The 22,042-nt window shown below is 37.8% G+C and overlaps 1 protein-coding gene across 1 annotated transcript in view; it reads right to left on the minus strand.

Annotated features, from left to right (window-relative positions):
* Positions 1-14,611: 14,611 nt before the first annotated feature.
* The window catches only part of LOC115222803 (manganese-transporting ATPase 13A1), a 38,340-nt gene continuing 30,909 nt past the window's right edge, over positions 14,612-22,042 (minus strand). Inside the window, exons 22-27 of the mRNA XM_029793107.2 lie at positions 21,386-21,503; positions 20,078-20,274; positions 18,661-18,803; positions 17,418-17,529; positions 16,681-16,824; positions 14,612-15,339 (exon numbers count right to left, since the gene is read on the minus strand). Of these exons, the coding sequence (XP_029648967.1) occupies positions 15,232-15,339; positions 16,681-16,824; positions 17,418-17,529; positions 18,661-18,803; positions 20,078-20,274; positions 21,386-21,503 (822 nt within the window). The 3' untranslated portion in view covers positions 14,612-15,231. The remainder of the gene's footprint in view (positions 15,340-16,680; positions 16,825-17,417; positions 17,530-18,660; positions 18,804-20,077; positions 20,275-21,385; positions 21,504-22,042) is intronic.

A 22,042-nucleotide genomic window follows, 5' to 3' on the forward strand; every position in this document is an offset into this window, starting at 1 on the left:
GCGTTAGTAGAAGTGGTGGTGGACTTAGCAGTATTAATAGGCAGCAGAAGTGGTGGTGGTAATGGGGGCTTTAATAGTAGTTGTTAATAAATGTGGTGTTAGCAGTACCAGCAGTTAGTAATGTCGGCGATGGCGAAGTAGTAGTGAAAGCAGTATCAATGGCTGTATTTGAAATAATCCCAAGGGGACAGGATTTTAAAGGGAAGAGGTGTTATCACATCGACCTCGGTACTTTATCTAATCGACCCAGGAAGGATGAAAAACAGGGTTAAATTCAGAAAGATCTGAACTCAAAACGTAAAAAGCCGCAAGACATTTTTTTTCTTCCCCGACTTCTGCCAACTCGTTGCCTTGCTCTAATAACTAATGCCACATACTTTATATCACATCTTTAGTGGTGATTGTATAGTATATACTGGCTCTTTACGTTCTGGGGTTAGCTTTGCCTTTCCCCTTTTCCGGGTCGATAAAATAAAGTACCAGTCGAGCACTGGGGTCGGTGTAATTGACGAAACACTTCACCTTAAAATTGCTGGCCTTCTCCCAATAATTGGAACCAGCGCATAATGGCGAGATATTTGTATGAAAACTTTTCAGGACGTTGGATTAGCGTTTCGGACAAGCGTCCTTGGTTATTTCTGCTGACTCTTAACGGTCTGAGTTCAAATTTGCTTTTTATCCCTCGGATTCAATAAAATGAAGTCCAAATCAAATACTGAGGTCGATAGTATCAAACTTGCTAGTCTTGTGCCTAAATCAGAAAGAATTGCTTTTCAACAAAGGTGACTCGTTCAAAGGGTAAATTTTCGTGGGAAGCCACAAATACAGAAATTATACTTCCTATATAAGTGAGTGAACTAGGAAACGAAACGCAACCTGATATTGTCAACTTACTGCAATGGAAAAAGCAAGAACCAGAAGCATCTTCAAACACAAGAGTTATGAGAAAACTACCAAACATTCACAGCTAGTTGTGGTTTGTTTTGTACATTCAAATGACGGTTTAATAACCTACATGGCATCCGTATGTCTAGTGAAACTGCGTGTACAAACGCCCAGGCCATTAAGAAATTTCTCCTGGTTCTTAAGACTATGATCACACGGGCGCTACCTCTCATTTGCCATTAAATTATATCCAGAGTAGATGAAACAGGCGTTTTCTGGAAAAGTATGTTATCTTGCACATTTTACTTCCGAAAATACTTTTTGAAAATGCTTCTGTATTCAAGACCGGAAAAGACTGTTTGACTCTCGTGCTTGGACAATAAGTGATTCAAAAGATTTTAAACTGATGCCAATGTTTGTTTATTTTTCAGAAGCACCGTGACCACAAACGGGAATATCTAGAATGATATCTGCCTGTGATTTTAGAATAAAATAAGGAGGCCTGTGTAATAATATTAAAATGATATATAAGCTTTTAAATCGGTTCAAATATGTTTGTGATGTATTTAAACTTAAAAATGGCCATTTTTATTACAGTTTGCAGTGGAGAAAATTCTCGTTTTGGGCAAAGAGTGTTAAACACCAACTCATCTCAGGGCGCCGTCGATCTGACCAATGAAGGTATTTCTAGCTCAATGGGTATCATCAGTAACAGTTACTATAGAGACAATCCTGAGATGACTTTGGAAGAGACAACAGCCTTGAAGAATTTTAGTCGAACGAATCAGCACCAGTACTACTTTTTTTTAAAAGCCTGGTACTTATTCTATGGGTCTTTTTCCTTTTTTTTTTTGCTGAACCGCCAAGTCATGGAGACGTAAACAAACTAACACCGTTTGTGAAGCAATGGCAGGGAACATTCGCACGGCTTAAACAAATCGAACGGCTAATTTACGGACTTCAACAAACTCAAGTTGTAAAGCAGCGGTGGGGAACCCACACACAGACGATGACCTTTCAGTTTCCGTCTGCGAAATCCACTCTCAAGGCTTTCTCCGGCCCCAGGCTATGAGAGAACAAAGCCTCAATGTGCGGCATTGGAACTGAACCCAAAACCATGTGATTACAAAGTGAGATCCTTAACGAAGTGGGTTAGGGTTCAGTCCCAACGGGCGGCAGATTAGGCAAGTGTGTTCTGCTATGGCCCCCGGGCCGATCAAAGCCTTGCGAATTAATTTCATAGACAGAAACACGTCACGCGCGCGAATGTGTGTGTGTGTGTGTGTTCCCCACCACGAGTTTACAACTTGTGTTTGTTGTTTATTTAAGTCCTTTAATCTGAAGCTGTTCAGCGACGTGTAACCAAAAGAATACCCTCCATCAGGCATTTGCCATATCCTGAACGCCTTACTTCCCTGGGCATGGACACATTGAAACTCCGACGTCTGGCAGCTGACTTGGCAGACACCCATAAAATTATCAACCATCACACAAACAATAACTCTGAGCACCTCTTCAAACTCCACCCATCTAACACCCGTGGACATATTTACAAAGTAAGAAAACAGCTCAGCTCCCATGACTTCAGGAAACATTTTTTCACGCTGAGAGTTGCTGAAGCATGGAACAAACTGCCGGCATCGGTTGTTAGTTGTCGGAGCACTGCATCCTTCAAAACTTCCATGCTTTCTGAGATTCGCCAACACTACACTTGATTTTCTCCCCTCCATACACACACAAGCTGTATCTGACTCATACACTGTTCGCTTTCCAGACATTTCTACATTACTGCATGTAATTTATATGCACTTTCTGACAAGTTGTGGTGCACCTGAGCACTGTATACAATAATTTCATTATTATTATTTGAAAACGATTTAAAATTATCAGTGGTTAAGGTTGTAGCGGGAATAATTTTGAAATCACTTCCCGCGAACACTGGTGGTACGCACAGAGACGGTGCTCCGGTGTGGCCACAATTCAAATATAAACGCGCGCGCATTTACAATGAATCTACAGTAACAGTTAAAAGCGAGTCTTGTTTGATATTACATAAAGCGGGACACAGCATTAAAAGAGTATTTAACGAATATCTAGGCGCAGGCGTGGGCGTGTGGTTAAGGAGCTTACTTCCCAACCATGGGGTTTGGGGTTCAGTCTGACTGCACAGCACTTTTGGCAAGAGTCCTCCACTATTGCCCCGGGACGAATAAAGGCTTGTAAATAATTTTTGAGACGGAAACAGAAATAAACCATTGTGTGTGTGTGTGAGTTTGTGTTTGTTCCTTCACCACAGCTTTACATCTGGTGTTTGTTTCAGTCTGTGAATGAGCAGTTCGGCAAAAAGGAACTGATAGAATAGTACCAGATTAAAAAAAAAATGTAATGGGATCAATTTGTTTGACTAAAACCCTTCAAAGCTGTGCCCCAGCATGGTCACTGTCCACTGACTGAAACAAGTAAAAGACAAAGGATAAGTGTATATGTCTCTCTCTCTCATATATACCACTCGACAACTGCGTGCCTCCACCGATTATCGGTGAGCCGGGCGACGTGTCCAGCCCATCTATACTCGCCGGGATATCAAAAAGGAGATCTCACGGAGAGTAAGGGCCGGATGGAAGGCGTTCAATGGCATAAGGAATGTGCTCAAGGGAAGGTTGGACAGGACAACCCGCGCCAACCTCATTAACAGTGCAGTTCTGCCTGCAATGTTATATGGTAGTGAAACATGGGCTACCACAAAGAGAGAAGAGCAAAGACTGATAACGGCTCAAAGAGCCATGGAAAGGTCAATGCTTGGTATCTCGTTGAGAGAGCACATAAATAGCAACATCATCAGAAAGAAGTCCGGCGTGAGAGATGTCATCGCAGAGTATACTCGCAGCAAGTATAGAAGTATATATATGTATATATATACATACATGGATAAATTAAGAAATTCATGTTATACAAAAATATCTCACTTAACCCTGCAATTTCTACCTTTATAAGTAGCCTGTAATATCCTTGGCACGTGAATTTTTGCCACCCTGGTAACTATTTATCTATTTCCCTTTGTTATTTGTACACATTGAAATATATATATATATATATATATATATATATATATGATGGATTCTCTCGTCCTGAATGACAAATGAGGGTTCAGTAAAATAAGTGTTAATCATGTTCTATGGACATGAATGTGTCTCTTGAGGCCTGCTGGTACCTTGCAAACCATTTTGCAAATGGAACGAGTCGAGGACTCAGTTTGCTTAAGTGCTTGTGGATTATTTACTATGTGTTTTCTTGAGTGGATAGCAAGACCTGCTTTGCTTCATGCCACAAAACCGCAGTGACAGGTAAGGTTTCTATTCAGAGAAACAGTGTTTTGCCAGCGTGCCTTCATGCTTGCACGAAGTTGGTCCCGGTGTTGGAGTCAATTTCGCTCAAATCTTTGAACTGAAGAGAAGCAGGACTGGTGCCAGGTCCTGCGTTCTGATGCTTTGTTTTTCCCAGGAAGAAAAAGGAATGTTGTTGCATCACTTCATATTGTCTTTTAGTTTGTCTTTGAAACACAAGAGTAGCCTTCCAACTGACTTTCCTGTTGGGAATTGGCCAAAGAGAAGTTGCTTTGGAATTCTGATATCACTCATACGAAAGAGAAGACCTGACCGTCTAAGCTGTATTTTGATGAGGATAGCTCCAATACTTGATATGTTGCATTTTGTTAGTACCTCACTGTTATGAATATGATCACTCGGTTTTATGTTGGAGATAGTACGCTAGCATCGCATATGAAAAGTGTCAGGTTGGTTGATAGGCTTTCGGTATAAAGTCCAAGATTCAGCACCATAAAACAATGTTGTCAAAATCAACGACTTATATACATTAACTTTCACCTGTGATAAAGCTTATAGAAAGCGGAGCTAGCCTCCCCGTTTCCACACTCAATTTCTTTATCTATCTTCGCATCATTCGACACAATGGAGCTAAGATAAGTGAAGGAGGAAACAGTTTCTAATGCTTTCCCATCAACATATACAATAGCGGCAACAGCGGGAAGATAGTCACGAATGGGCTGATGGACAAGCTCAGTTTTCTTGATGCTCATCATCATCATTGTTCGACCGTGGTCGAGACAATGGAATTTACTATGTTACGCCAGACTTCACGGTCCATCATAGCATTACGGAGGTCCTGTTGCTGGATGCCTGTATCCCTGGAGATTACATCAGGGTAGGAGAGTGTGCGCCCTCTGGTATTGCGAGTAGATGGCTTCCAGAGGAGAAGAATAGAAATTACTTCTTTTTCAGCTCTACAACACTGTCCAGCAAACTGGACTCTCCTACCTTTCACAAGAGATGACACAGGTGGTAATTTCCCATATATTTGCATTTTGGTTGGATGGCGCTTCCACGAGAGATTTTGAGCTCTCATAAGGAGGCGAGTGTAGGTTCCATCCAACCGCCTCTCAAGCTTCTTTGATAACGTCCAGGTTTCTGAGCCATATAGTAGAATTGGTTCGACTGTGGCTTTGAATATTTCAAGTTTGAAGTCTCTACTTAGATTTGATGACCAGATCTTATGCATGTCTTTCTTGATGCTGGTGGTCAGACAAAAGCCTTCGATGCACGCGAGAAGTTGTTAAGAATCCATTGCCTGTCCTCAAGAGTGTGTGCTACAAGTGCACAATCATCTGAGAAGAGTAAGTCTCAAACTGTTTGCACCAACGTCTAAATTTTTGCTTTGAAGTGCTGTTTGTTGAACAAACTTTACTCCTTCTTTAACACCCTCGAACGCTGTTTCCTACATGACAGAGAAATACAAAACAAATAAGAGTGGTGGTGCAAGAACACAGCCTTGTTTTCTCCCATTTGAGACTGTGAATGAATCGGACACTTCCCCGCTAGATCTGAGAGAGCCATCATCCCTTGCTAGAAAGAAATTATGACAACGAGCCTCTTTTCTGAAACATCAAGCTTTCTATGATAATTGTTATGTAATCATCACAACAAACATGAACAATCAACGTTGCCCATTGTCTCCCTTGATACAAGGACATTCAGTAGGTTTCCCGCCACAACAAATACCTTGTACAACAACGGCAGTCTAATAAAGTATCTCGTATCGTTAACACGTTGTTTCAGTCTCTCTCATTTTCTTAATCTTTCATACTAAGTACTCACTATTTCCTTTAATACTCAATACATTATATATATATAACAACAACAATAATAACGAGGATTTTTTAATGGAACTTCATAAACCTTTTAATGTATTGCTACGTATTTATCCACAAATCACATGTTTTTGTTGCTGCATTCCTTATCCAAAGGACGTTATAAATATGATTCGAAATATCCATGCATGTCAAAGGGAATCATTAATACATGTATTTGTTTCTTCAAGCAAAAATTGCATTAGTCTGCTGGTTGTATCGAATATATAGATAAGGAATATTTCTCCAATTTCTCCAATCAGAACTAAGAAAAATTTTTATATCCTTGCACCAAATAAAGGAAAAACAAAGACTTCGTTTATCGGAGCATTAGAAATTACCGCAAATAATGCAGAAATTTGTCCTGATCAAGAGGCTTATCCATGGGAAAAGACATGAAATGAGAAGGAAAAAAATCGAAATAAAGGCCTTCGATTGTGAGAATTGCTTAGCCACGACGAACTACTTAACTAATGTGTGTGTGTGTGTGTGTGATACAAAAATGTTCACATAGTGGTTTATTTCATTCTTTTGTTTAACAGTAAAAAGATATTGCGAAGGATACGACTTTGAAGCTAAAGTATTGTTGGCGCTTGATAATGCTACAGTCGCTCCCAGAATCGGGATTTACCTTCAAAACCCGCATTTCTGTTCTAAAAACTCTACTGCAGAACCAGTAACACCCGATTGAATTGTAACGTCTGAACACCTCAGTTACAACCTCAACATAATGGAAATCACGAGCCAATTTACTGAGAATTACTCTGACTGGGAGCTCAATAACAGAGAAAAGAGGAGTATTCTGCACATGATATCATTTGGTAGCGAAGGCTACAACGACGATGAAAGGGAAGATCGAAAACGGAAAAAAGTTCGAGCGAATCAGTTCTTGTGTATCCGTGAGAGATTTGTGTCAGCAATGTTAGTGAACTGGGGTAGTTGTTGCATTCCACAACCGAAGTTGGGTGGTGTAAGTTGCACAATTATAGATCTTTGATGTGCTGTGACCACTGACCATAGAGGTTTTAAGCACTTAGAAGATTTTGGTGCTCAACATGCATGTAATTCAAAATATAAATAATAATCTTTATATATAAAAGTGAAGTTGTGTGTCTGTCTCCTACGATTTAGATTCCTAACTACTCCCACATTTTGCGGTGCAGTTTAACCAAAACCGGGTATCTTATAGTCGTGATTCATATCGAGCCCTTCTGGGTATTAGCGCGCGTCTACGATGGGTCTACGATTAAAAAAAAAATTACCATCATTTTTTTCCATTTTAATGCATTTTTTCGCTATTATATAAGGGAAGTAACTCTCTAAAAATGTCTAAGATGAGCCAACGATTTAAAAAAAATTTACCATAATTTTTTTTCCATTTTTAATGCATTTTTTTGCTATTTTTTGGCTATAACTCTCTAAAAATGCTTATATAGTTATTTCCCTTACAAACCCGAGCAACGCCGGGCGATACTGCTAGTAAACCATAAAATAAAAATTTATTTTTCTAAATAAAATAAAATGAAGAGTAAGATGGAAAATAACGTTTATTTTTGTACACTTCATTTATACTTGAAAAGGCTTCTACTTCTTTTTAATAGTAAAGTACTTGATCAGATCCTTACTACGACACCATGAACATTTCACAGTTATATTTCCATTTGTATAAACCACTTTGAATATTATTTTAGCAGGTTTAAAGTGATTTCTTTTGTATCGTAAACTATCTATCATTTCTGTGGTGCAACCCCACCTTCCTTGGTGCCCTAAGTACGCGTTTATTTTGCTTAATGGTTAATCCAGCGCTGAGTCGAAACCAGGTGATTTCAAAACAAGCTTCTTAAGCACCAGCCTTGCTTGCACCTACATTCATAAGACTTTGTGAAGAAGTCTGAAGACACATAAAAGGTTTGATCAACGTTTGTCTTCAAAACCTTAAATAGTCGCTACAAAGACAGAATAGCCAATATTGACAGACTAAATTAAACAAAAACAGATTTGTAGTCTTTGTCTTCAAGAAATAACTAAGATAGAGAAATTATATTTGAGGGTAAAATATAAACGTCAGCCGAAGTAAATTTGATTCCAGTTTAAATAAGGCAAACATAACAGACGCAGCCAATTGAAAAGATTCAAAGACTTCCATAAAGCTAATGGAGCGAATATCTGCCATTTGTTGTATTCGTTGTGCATCAGAGGTATAAACGTTAATTTGCATATCGGCTGTTTATTTATTTATTTTTTTTTGTCAACAACCGTCTGACGCCAGACAGAAAAGCATAAATTGAGTAGCCTGCATCCTTACCTTTTGTTAACAGTCAATTGGTGCAACAGCCGTTCATCCATCCAGGCGTGAATAGACGTGATTACGTCTTTACCAGTCAACGGTTACAATAGCCTCATACAGGCGGCGAGCTGGCAGAAACGTTAGCACGCCGGGCGAAATGCTTAGCGGTATTTCGTCTGCGTTACGTTGAGTTCAAATTCCGCCGAGGACGACTTTGCCTTTCATCCTTTCGGGGTCGATAAATTAAGTACCAGTTACGCACTGGGATCGATGTAATCGACTTAATACCTATGTCTGTCCTTGTTTGTCCCCTCTGTGTTTAGCCCCTTGTGGATAATAAAGAAATAGGTTACAATAGCCTCACGTCTATCCACACGTCAACAGATGTGCCTACGTCATCACCTGGACCAGTCAACTATAGTAACGTCTACGAATATGTGGAACTGAATCCTTTCCCGGCTCCCTGAATATTAAAATACTAGGATTCTAATAAACCCTACAACTGATTATATGTGTGTGTGTATGTAGCTTGCTTCCCATCCACATGGTTCCGGGTTCAGTCCCACTGCGTGACACCTTAGGCAAGTGTCTTCTACTTTAGCCTTGAGCCAACCAAAACGTTGTGAGAGGATTTGGTGGACGGAAACTGAAAGAAGCCCGTCGTATATCCATGTGTATATATTTCTGTGTGTTTTTGCTTCCTCCCTTCTTGCCATCACCGGTTGACAACTGGCAGATCCCTGGTTAGGATTTCCATAATCTCCTGGAAATAACCAGGTGCAAACTTAATTCCAAAAGGGAGTCGTTGCTGCAGGAGTACTCGCGGTGAGTGCTGAGGGAAGCATAAGGCTGGTTAGAAGTCTTAGAACGCGATGTTCTTGCACCTTCAATCTGGTCTTGACTCTCTGTGCATTTCAGTTCAAGAGCATCATCCACAGAGATTCCCAATGTCTTGGTTTGGCCCATAAAAGTTCCCAGCACGGGTAGGTGGTGCTTGCTAGCAGACTTGTAGCGAAGTCTGACATCATCCAACTTCGGTTTTCCTAATTGTTTCCGGGCCAGCAAAGAAACAAAATTTCCCGTAGTTGCAGTGTCCAGTTCCACCGTGAACTGACAGTCCTGGATTGTGATTGGCGCAACTACCCTAAAAGTATCGTCGGGAACTTCGCCGAGCATTATTTTCACGAGTTCTGCTTTCGTGATTCTCTTCGCGGAAGGTTGAAAACGATGTTCCCATTGCTTCTTCTTACAAACAGCTTTCAAATGTCATTTCTTGTCACAAAAATGGTATTTGACTTCTTTGTAGGGGCAGTCTGCCACTTTATGGGCCTTTCCACATCTGTAACACTTCAACTCAGGGTCTGTGGTATTAGACTGTTGGTGGTTTTTTTTCGTTGACCCTTATTCTGTCTCTGCTTGATCTTGTTGACAGGCCTGGAACCGCCAACAGTTTCGTTGGCAGCCTTCGCCGTGTCTTCGGTCTCAGTTGCGACTTGGACAGCACGGGCAACATTCAACTCTGTGTCCTTGATCTTGGAAAGAGCCTTCAAAACAGCTTCATTGTTGACAAAATATATGAATCTCTGTCTATAAGCTTCATCTTGAGGGTCTGTTATCGAAAGGAAGTCACAGGTAGCAGCATCTTGACGTATACGCTGCCAGTTCCTGGAGAGTTTTGCCTGGCTTCCGTTGTCTGTCACTCCAGAACTTGAAACGTTCTCGCACAACGAAACGTTTGGGGTCGAATTGTTCTTTCATAAAGTTGACAATTTCCTCCATCGTCATCTCGTTAATATCCCTGGGCGGACTCTGTTGAGTAGCCAGATTCGCCAGTTAGCGGTTTGATTCGTCACGAAAACTTGAGCCGTGAGCTGGTCAGGCTCGGCGTATGTCTCAACATAAATGCAGAATCTTGACCAGTAATCAGGCCACAATTCTGATGTTTAATGAAAAGCAGCAAGTGGTGAGACAGCAGTTGAAGAAGTTGGACTGGAATACTTTTCAGAAATTTGAACTTGAATCAACCTTCTCAAAGCTTCCATGTCTTCTCTGAGCTGCTGCGCCTGGGCCTCCATTTCTTCCCCCTGAAGTTGAAGTTGTGTGAGCAACATTATCAGCTCACCGCTTTGTTGCCAAGGTTAAAATAGCTTACAGTAAAACTCTAACTATATTAGGTAAAATGAAGTTTTATATCCCATAAAACTCTTGACAAAACTAATTTAACTGATGCTAGAAATTTGAAGCCATTAAGTCTTTAAACATTATTTTACTGGGTTTAGTCGTTCGACTGTCGCTATGATGGGGGTACCACCTTCAAAAATTTAATTGATCATACTGACCTCAGTACGTATTTCAATCTGGCATTTATTTTATAAATTCACCGCATGATGAACTGCTAACTTTGAGATATAGTGGGACACAATACTCGATTTAACAACAAATGTAAATACACACACATATTAGGTGCAAGAATGACTGTGTGGTTGAGAAATTTGCTTCTCAACCACTTGGTTCCACGTTCAGTACCTCTGCATGGTACCTTGGGCAAGTGTTTTCTACTATAGCCCTAGGCCAACCACAGACTTGTGACTGAATTTGGTAGACGGAAACTGCAGGGTTGCTCATTAGAAAATCATGTTTATAAAGAAGAATTTTTTGCTTCATCCTCCTCGTGTGCCGATTCTGCCCATAAGAAAGAACAATTAATACAATGTAGCTGCCTGTCATAACACCCAGGCAACGCCGGGGTGCATTGCTAGTGTGTGTACGTGTATATATATATATATATATATGGTGTGTGTGTGTATGTATTTGTACATGTGTATATATATATTTATGCGTGTATATATATATGTGTGTGTGTATGTGTATGTATTTGTACATGTGTATATATATATATATGCGTGTGTGTGTATGTATTTGTACGTGTATATATATATATATGCGTGTATATATATATATATGTGTGTGTGTGTGTGTATTTGTACATATATATATATATATATATATATATATACACATATATATATATATATATATATATACACATATATATCCTATAATTCTCCTTTAGTTCTTTCTTTTTGATTTTAAGAGACAAATATAAAATACACTTTAAATCATAACTAGCAAGTGCCGTATTTAATTAATTGTAATAATGATAATTAATGTCACCCTAAAGAAACAGAAATTTCCCTTCACAGGCGAGTCTGTCCGCCTGCCAAGATGTCATCTCTAAAAATAGTTTAGAAATCAAAATTAGCGCCAAAACGGATGAACTAATTCTGTTTAGTGAAATATTTACGTCAAGCTGTTAGTATCAAGTGACTGAAATCTTTTATAGAACGAACACACAGACACAGTTAATATTGGGTTGTGACAAGTAGAACAGGCGCGAAAATTTAATTTAGTGAGTCACCTCCTTTTTTCTTTTCTCATTGTAATGTTGGCAGGCCCGGTTTCAATTCTCGGATAAAATCATTTCACTTTATTTTCCCCAATAATATATTTGAAAATTATATGAATGTCACAATATCAAATATAGAGTAAAGTTGTTGTTTTTTTTAAATCGACTCCCGTGAAATGCAATAACATGAATTCATAATAATTGGTGTTGATGTTGACGCTGCGGTTTCAATTCTAGGTGGAATGCGGATTCATTTCACTTATGTCCTAATGCTGTTTGGGAAAAGCATGAATGTCACGATGACAAAAGTGTGCCAGACTTGTTCGGGCACCAGCTGGCAAGCGTCTACGTCAATTGGCAACAGAAGGGGAGAAGCTTTGTTTTGTATGAAAAAAATTATTTTTAAAAAATCAATTAAAAAAAAAAATTCAAGAAGTATTTAAGAAAATAAAATTATCATCATCATCATTTAACGTCAGCTTCCCATGCTAGCATGGGTTGGACAAATGATAATTTTTTCAGAACTGTCCTCATTTATTCAATTATATATACATAATACATACACAGACACTCAATATACATACATGAACACATACACACCCATACATGTAATATGTATATACAGTTATAGATCTATTACAGATTTCTTTGTAGTCCAGTTTACTGGGCTACATGTTAAAACTCTTTGGAAAAATACTTGAAAGAAAAAAAAAAAGGATTATTTTTTCAGCTTACCCAGCCCTTCTGTTATACTAAGAGGGGGGAAACAGGAGTAATCCTAAACAATAGAGTAGGAAATTATTTAATTTGCCGACCATTGTACTTTTTCTATATTTGTATATTTTTAAACATCAGAGATTACAATTCTGTAAAAATAAATTAAATCTTTCCAAAATTTTAACTTTAACCACTGCCCTGCTTCCACTCACTTCCATAAAAGAGAAATTTTGAAACAAAACTATTTGTGAAAATTTTATTGTAGCATAATTTTTCAATCTGTCACATTTCAAAAATGTGAAGCATCAAACAAATTAAAATGCAAAGTTATGGAAATAAGGATGAATTAAATCCCAAAAATATTTTTCAATTCAAATTTTGAAGAAAAAATAAAGTTTTTGTATGATTGTGATCTCCAGTGTTGAAATCATACAAACCTGAAGAAATTATAGTTTTTGACAAACTAGATCATTTCTGGCTATCCTATAGTATCACTGAAAAGCAAAATATAAAGAGCACTGAAAAATGCTCTTGAGGCAGCTGTAAAAATGAACATATAATTTTGAGATTATTTTACCCCAGCATGTCCACAGCCCAAAACAAATAGAAGTATTTATGTGAGCGATCATTTTTATTATCATCCTTGAATGTCAGTTTTCCATGCAGGTGTGAGTAAGATGATTTGACCAGAGTTGGCAAGCAGGAGAGCTGTACCAGGTTTCAGTCTAATTTGGCCTGTTTCTATGTCTGGATACCTTTCCTAACATCAACCACTTTAGTGAAGGTGAGTGGCTTAGTGGTTAGGGCTTTCAGCTAATAATCGTAACGTCATGAGTTAGGTTTCTGCTAATGTGTTGCGCTCTTGAGCAAGACATTTTATTTCAAGTTGCTCCAGTTCACCTAGCTGGAAAAAAATGAGTTGTACCTGTAATTCAAAGGGGCCAGCTGCATCAAGCTGAATCTCCTTGAGAACTACATGAAGGGTACACATGTCTGTGGAGTACTCCACCACTTGCACATTAAATTCACAAACAGGCTGTTTCATTGATTGAATCAGCTGGAACACTCATTGTTATAACTGATGGAAGGCCAATTATGTATGATATATGTAGGTCTGTGTATGTGTGTGTATATATAATTAATGAATAGCGGCGAGCTGGCAGAAACGTTAGCGTGCCAGGCGAAATGCTTAGCAGTATTTTCTGCCTTTATGTTCTGAATTCAAATTTTGTCGAGGTTGACTTTACCTTTCATCCTTTCAGGGTCGATAAATTAAGTACCAGTTACGCACTGGAGTCGATGTAATTGACTTAATCTCTTTGTCTGTCCCCTCTATGTTCAGTCCCTTGTGGACAATAAGGAAATAATAATTAATGAATATTTCTTTTTGTCAAGATACCATTTAAATATTTCTTCAACATGGAGTTAAAAGAAAGTCAAAATACAAACAACAAAAACACACACATCCAGTTCCAATCAATTTGGCAATGATCATTTTATTGAAGAGATTCTAACAACAAGTCATCAGGTCAATACTTCAGGAAAATGGTCTGCGTTTACTGGTCAGGTACAACAAGTTCAGATATGTCTCTTTGGAGCAGCTAGTTCACAGTTGTACAATTAATTATCATCATGGGAATAGTTTAAAAATTTTAAAAAAATAATATTTAAAAAGGTATCATCTCATATTTGGGGAGGGAGGTGAGGAAATGGCATGTGTATATATATATATATATGTGTGTGTATATATATATATATATATATATAAACGCAAACCATTCCAATCTTTTTTCTTTTTTAATCTTCGTTATAGATTATTTAATTATTTATCCCATTATCAACAACCTTAATAGTGAATTATATATATATTTTTTTCATTTCTGTGACTGTCTAGAAAAATGCATTAATAGAAATTCAAAATTAACTTTATATAAATATTTAAACTGTTATTAATTTTCAAATTTAAATCTAATGTTATTATGTTTGCAGAAGAAAAATTAATAAAATTAGGACTTTTTTTAAAAAATAAAATGAAAAATTTTTTCTTCTCCAGAAAAATTGTTAAATTAAAAGAAATAAATATTCAAGAAATATTTTTTGCTATTTTTTAAACTTTTTTGCTTTTCAATATCTTTAAGTTGAAAGAAATATTTAAAAGATTTGGTTGTAGTAGAAATTTTGAGTGAAAAAACAATTTTTTTTTGTAATATACAGTATGAAAAAAAAAAACTATGAAAGAACAGAACCCCCCCGTTTTCACATTTTTTTTGTACATGCAGCGTTTGTGTATGCATTTACTGCAGGATTGTCTCTCTTTTCCTTTTTTTTTTTCTTTAGAATTAATGTCAATGTTTTTGGAATAAGTAAGAATGACAAGAAAAGAATGGTGGCTGGCAGCGCCAACAGTTATCAAATCAATGATTGGAATACATGAGATCAGATGTGATGAGAGAGAGAGAGAGAGAAAAGATCAAAAGTAAAACAAAAATAAAAAATAAAAAAACAACAAAGATCCCATATCAGCCATGGTTTCAAGGTTGTGTAATTTCAATAATAAATGCTCTTGGACTCAACATCTGTGTAGTTTCTTTATTGCCTAGTATCCGAGCCATTCCTTTTTGTCTTCTTAAAAAAAAACAAAAAAAAACCCAAAACAAACAAAAACAAAACAAAAAATAAGACCCCCCCCAACAAAAACACATCAATTCCCACCCCCCACTTCCTTTCTTTGATTCATACTTTGCGTACTTTGCCTTTTCCAAAGAAATAGTGACATATTTTATCGATCACGAAAGAACCAATCATATCTAAAAGGATGACAATCACCAGGGTTTGGCAGAACTGGAGAAAAGAAAAAAAAAAAAAAAAAACAATTAAAATACATCTTAGAAAATTAGTTGATTACAGAATAAAAAATACTATACAAATCATCATCATCATTTAATGCCCATTTTCCATGCTGGCATGAGCTGTCCAGACTCCAATTGTCTGTCGTAGCAGGGTTTCTACAACTGGATGCCCTTCCTAATGCCAACCACTTTGAGTGTGCTGACTGACTTTCATGTGCCACTGGCACGGGTGCTTTTATGCAGCACCAGTACAACTGCATCTTACGTGGCACTGACATCTGTAAAGGACAAGCCTGAATGTATGGATGACAGCAATTTTACTTAGATTGACGTGTCTTCTCAAGTACATCAAACCACCACAACCCCCCGGTCCCTTGTCATGTCACCAGTGAGGCCCAGCATTTGAAGATCCTTTCTCACCACTTCCTCCCATGTCTTCCTGGGTCTACCCTTTCCACAGATGCCCTCCACAATTAGAGCTCGGCTGGATCAATTATTTATATGGAAATATCATGGGAACAAAGTTTTTTTTTAAAATGATAAAATTTTATGTTTTATTTTTAGGAAATGTCATCATGCCTGTGTGATTAAGAAGCTTGCTTTGTAGTCATGTGATTTCAGGTTCAGTTCTACTGCATGGCACTTTGGACAAATGTCTTCCACTCTAGCCCAGGGGCGATTAATGCCCTGTGAATGAATTTGGTTGATGGAAACTGTGTGGAAGCCAGTTGTATGTTTGTCATCATCTTAATCTTTTAATGTCTACTTGATGCTGATAATGGGTTGGATGGTTTGACTAGAACAGATGAGCCAGAGGACTCTGCCAGGTCCCATGTCTGCTTTGGCAAGGTTTCTACAGCTAGATGCCCTTCCTATTGCCAATCACTTCACAGAGAGGACTGGGTGCTTTTTAAGAGGCATTAGCACAGAAAGAGAGAAGCATGATGTGCAGGTACAACGTGAATATGAGACAAAATAGGACAAAAGAGTGGAAAAGCTGGATGTGTAGCTAAGTGCAGTGAGTGAAAAGTGTGTGTGTGTGTGTGTGTACTCCCGACTTAGCAGTTTGGTGAAAGAGACTGATAGAATAAGTACCAGACTTAAAGTACTAGGCTTCCATACAGTTTTCATCAACCAATTCCACTGGTCAGCCAGAGACTATAATAGAACCAAGGAGCCATGCAGTGAGACAGAACTCAAATCTGTGTGGTTACAAACTGAACCCTGTATCCCTGAGGCCATGTGGAGAAGCGGGTGTCCATATGACACAGACATTTTTTGTCTTTAAGAATATAGAAAGAAGAAACCACAATGTCTTGTGGGCAATACTTACATCACTTGGAAGTTCTACAAGTTGAAACATATCCAGCATCTGTGGGAAGATTCCAGAAGCTAATAGCAACACTGTAGAGCCAGATATTAATAAACTATACAATAGGGGTTTGTTGTCTTTTAAACCTTCCATAAATGGTTCGCCCTGGTGAAGAAGAGAAGGAAAACAATATTATGTGTTTGCTTTGTATCAGGGGCAGACTGAGCCATCAGTCAATCAGGCACTGCCAGAGGGCCTGGAGCTCTGAGGGGCCTGCACTCTACATGTTAACTCTACCAAAACACACATTCAAAGTGACCCAGTAAACAGTTATGCCTAAGGGCCCTTAATACTCTCAGTCCACTCCTGCTTTGTATGTATATACATACATACATACATACATAGATACATATATACATACATATCCACACACACACACACATACACACACACTCTGGACAAGATCCTAAGTGTCACTCTCTTCAATAGTGCCGCCTTACCTGCACTCTTAAATGCAAGTGAGATGTGGGTTACTGTGAAAAGGGAAGAACATCAATTGACTGTGATGCAAAGGACTGTGGAAAGATCTATGCCTGAAATATCATTGAGTGAGCATATCTGAAATATTTATATATATATATATATATATATATATATATATCTATATATATATATATATATATATATATATATATATATCTATATATATATATATATATAGAGAGAGAGAGAGAGAGAGAGAGTTTAGTAGCACTTACAGTGTAATTTACAAAGAATGTGGAAACTTGAAGTGTCACAGAAATAATATAAACTGTGGTATTGAGCAAATTGGGTTCAAATTTAGCTTCAAGGTCGACTTTCCGATACTCACTGAAAATGTAAGAAGATAAAAAAAGGTAGATATATCACATATAGATGTAACATAGACATGGTGTTAATAATTTGGTAAAACATTATATATAGTGTAGGCATGGGTTTGATTCCAATGTGTGGAATCTTAGGCACCTGTCTGTGACCATTTGAGAAACAGCGAGTAATTAAATGAATATTGAGGTAAATAGTAATGGGGCTGATATAATTATTATAAAACCAAAGGTAAATGTTGCCTACTATGGCTTTGGGATGATACAAGCTTCTTCAGTGAAGCTTGGCAGAGTCTATTATATATATATATATATATATATATAGTTAATCCAAACATGAACAAAGAGAAAACAACAACATGAGGATGTGGAACAAGTATAGTGTTATTGGATGCTCAGGAAAGGAAAGAAAGAAGGAGGATTTAACGTTTCAAGCGGAGCTCTTCATCAGAAACATAGAAAAAGGAAAGGTCCAAGGAAGGGAAGACAGAGAAACAATATATATGTGTAGTTGTCTTGTACTCTGTTTTTTCGTTGTTTAAAAAAATGGTCCGTTCCATGCTTATTTTTACGTTTTCGTTTCTCGTTGAGTTCTACGTCTATTTGTGGTGTCCTGTACACACGTATATATATTTATATATGCATGTATATATACATGTAGATGTAGGTACGTACATATATGTTTGTATGTATGCATATATTTTATTTATTACACTATTGTATGACTGAGCGCCTTCGCGTCGATTCGTTCCTTCTTCTTCTTCTCTAAGCTGGTTTATATATATATATATATATTGTTATCATCATTTAACATTTGTTTTCCATGCTAGCACAGATTAGATGGCTTGACAAGAATAAACAATGACATTATTGAAATTTTAATGCTACAATGTAATGCATGATTAATTTAACACGATATGAATAAATAAGGGATTACATTTGACAGAATAATCTGAATGCTAAAAGGTCAAACTGATGTTTGGAACATAACTTACAAATGAAATTTTTGGAGAAGGGTTTACTTTAGATCACTTTAAAACATGAAGTTTGTATCAAAGAACCAGGGAGCAGTCTCAAGTAGGTTGGTACCAAAAAGCTTTATAAACAAATAAACAAACAAAAAACAAGAACTACTTACTCGTATCCTGAGCGAACTCTGGCATCTCTAACCAAGTATACCAAACTTGTAAAATGGACTACAAACTGTCCCAGCACCGTTAAGATGGTGTAAATATTGAATATATTAGGTAATGGCCGTTCTTTTGATAATGTACGTAAAGGCTGGCAAAGAGACAGAGAGAACAAAAGATTAAAAAGAGAGACCAAAGAAAAGAAACAAGATATTAACAACAGTCAATAGTAACAATATTTAAGGGGACACACTGGAAGAATGGTTAGTATACTGGGAAAAAATGCTTAGCAGCATTTCCCCCGTCTTCATGTTCCAAGTTCAAATTCCCACCGCAGTTGAATTTGCCTTTCATCCTTTTGGGGTTGGTAAAATAAGTACCAGTTGAGCACTGAGGTTAATGTAATTGACTAACTCTAAGGCGGCGAGCTAGCAGAAACCTTAGCACGCCGGGCGAAATGCTTTGCGGTATTTCGTCTGCCGTTATGTTCTGCGTTCAAATTCCGCCAAGGTCAACTTTGCCTTTCATCCTTTCAGGGTCGATTAAATAAGTACCAGTTACATGCTAGGGTCGATGTAATCGACTTAATCCGTGTGTCTGTCCTTGATTGTCCCCTCTGTGTTTAGCCCCTTGTGGGTAGTAAATAAATAGGTAATTGACTAACTCTCATGCCTGGAACTTGCTAGCCTTGTACCAAAATTTGAAACCAAGTTAACAATGTCTTGGAGAAGGCATTAAACTACAGTCAGTGGTGAGGCTTTGGTTTGGGAATTTTGGGGTTATATGGAACTAGCCCTTAGTCATTACTATTTCCAGGTCTGTTCTGATCTGGGGCAGGAGTATTGTTAAGGACCCCAGTTATGGATCTAATAGCAGAAGATGGTCCTGTGGTTAAGGAAAATAGGTCTAGAAGAAAATCTGGCTTCTAGAAATGGGCTACACAAGCCCATTGATGTGTGGACATGTCCTGGGGGCCATGTGAACCAGTTCCCTCTAAGTGTCAAATAAGTTCTGTGCCTCAAGGTTGAGAGCAAGAGATTAACAGAGTTAAGTGCAAATAAACTGGCAGAAGGTAAGAGGACCTTGTTGCATCTTCCCCAAGAAAAATCATGATTGCCAATGCCCGTAGGCATGACACATGGGGGGTGGGGAAGAGGAAGAGCTGATAATAAACGCATTATATATAACATACACAAAAGAAATGGTGTTCAGGTTTCAATTTCCAGCTGTAACTGTTTCACTTTACCATCACAGACAATAGACAATAAATGTATGAATACCATAAAAGATCTGAATCTATCCTTGTATGATATTTACAGAGACAATCCTCAAAAAAAAGATCTTTGCCTACTAAAAGCCAGGCAAATAACCAACTACTGTAAAACGAAAGGATATATATCTCAGAAATGCAACAAACAGACTTACCTTTGACCTGGAATTAAAGAGAAAACAACCAGCTAATAATAGTCCTTGTATTGTTTGTTGACTGTCACTGAATTTCACACCATCCAGGTATAGCACACTCTGGCTGTAGGCCAGGATCAAAGCACTAAGGGCTAAAATCTTGAACATCTGCAATGTTGTAACCAAAGTGCAACGCCCTTGTTTGATGATATGACAAACTAAGGGAAAAAAAGGAAAAAAAAAACAGAAATGATTAAATCCCTACATAAAAACATTAGCAATTTTAGACAACGTGAAAGTGCTGCTGACTTTTAATTTGGTAGATGGAAACTGCGTGGAAACTCATTGTGTGTGTGTGTGTGTGTGAGCGCATGTCATTGATACGTCCCACATCTTGGCAACAGGTGTTGGTGGGTTTATGTTCTTGTAACTTAGTAGTTCGGCAAAAGAGACTGAGAGAATAAGTACCACACTTAAAAATAAATAAGTACTGGGGTTGATTTGTTTGATTAAATCCTTCAAGGTGGTGCCCCAGCATGGCCACAGTCCAATGACTGAGACAAGTAAATGATGAAAGAGATTTCAGTTGTATGAATGAACGATGACAAAGCTCAGGCATGGCTGTCGGCTATGTAAAGAGGTTTGTTTGGCAACCAATATATAGATTAGAATTTTATCCCAAAGCATGGTACTCGGGGCGTCTTCTACCAGAGCCTTAGTTTGACAGATGTGTTGGATGAGTCAGATTGTTGAGGCACATGTTCAATGGCCCAATGTCCTCCCTGTTGCTAACCCTCACCTGTTTGGAAACAAGGAAATATTTCCCCAAGGCCTGACATGTTTTTCATAGAAGACTGCAAATGAATGATATTGTTTGTAATACAGTGATGTTCAATTTACAACCATCATGCGATATCATGACAGAAACATACATACACGTATAAAAACATATACAACAGGCTTCTTTTAGTTTCTGTCAATCAAATCCACTCATAAGGATTTGATTGGTTGGGGGTTATAGTAGTAGACACTTGTCTCAGGTGCCATGTAGTGGAGCTGAACCTACAAACATGTGGCTGGGAAGCAAACTTTTCAACCATACAGCCAAGCCTCCACCTAAACTTATATAAATCTGCATGTGTTGGTAATAGGAATTGTAACTTAGCATTCAACAATTGGAGAATGTTAAAATGAATACCTGACTTTCTGGATATTTTGTTTTCAGTGTGTGCATGTGTATGAATGATTTAACATGGAAACAAAACAATGAACAAGAGACACAAAAACCTAGAAAGACTCGGCAGTATTTAGTTGCCAGAATTTACTTACCAGACATAGCAGAAGACACTTTGGAGCTAAATGGAGCTGCAATACTCGCATCCCCTAATCGAACAACCTGAGCTTTTTCTTCTTCTTCCATTTGTTTCAAGATGTTTGCTATTTTTTTCTAAATAATAGATTAAAAGATTTTTGTCATTAAGCAAGACACATTTACCAGAACCAGCACAGTAAATTAACCATGATGACTCAATGACTTAGGGGAGAAAAAAACCACCAAAGCATCTGAATATTCCCAAAATCCTAAAGGAGGAGGAACCTAGATGGACGTTAGTGCCTTCTAGTGGCCACAGAGTTAACAAAAATTGGGAAAGGATCTTCCTATGATCCCCATCCATCAAATGTTTCAGTAACATCAAGTTGGGCAAATTTTACAGGGACAACTCTTGGCAGCAGACACATCTCACCTGCTGACCAAGTAAATACAAAATTAGTAAAAGAAAAAAAAAATTCTATGTGGTTAAGTTTGCTTTGCCATCACACACAAAAGATCTGAATCTGTCCTTGTATGATATTAACAGAGACAATCCTCAAAAAAAGATCTTTGCCTACTAAAAGCAAGGCAAATAAGTTAGTTCCTAAAAGCAAGGAACTAAGGAGTTAGTTCCTATTTTGTGAAGCAGATCAATGAGAATATCTCCTCTAGGA

This window comes from Octopus sinensis, linkage group LG21 (assembly GCF_006345805.1).
Source record: "Octopus sinensis linkage group LG21, ASM634580v1, whole genome shotgun sequence".
Classification (NCBI taxonomy): Eukaryota; Metazoa; Mollusca; class Cephalopoda; order Octopoda; family Octopodidae; genus Octopus; species Octopus sinensis.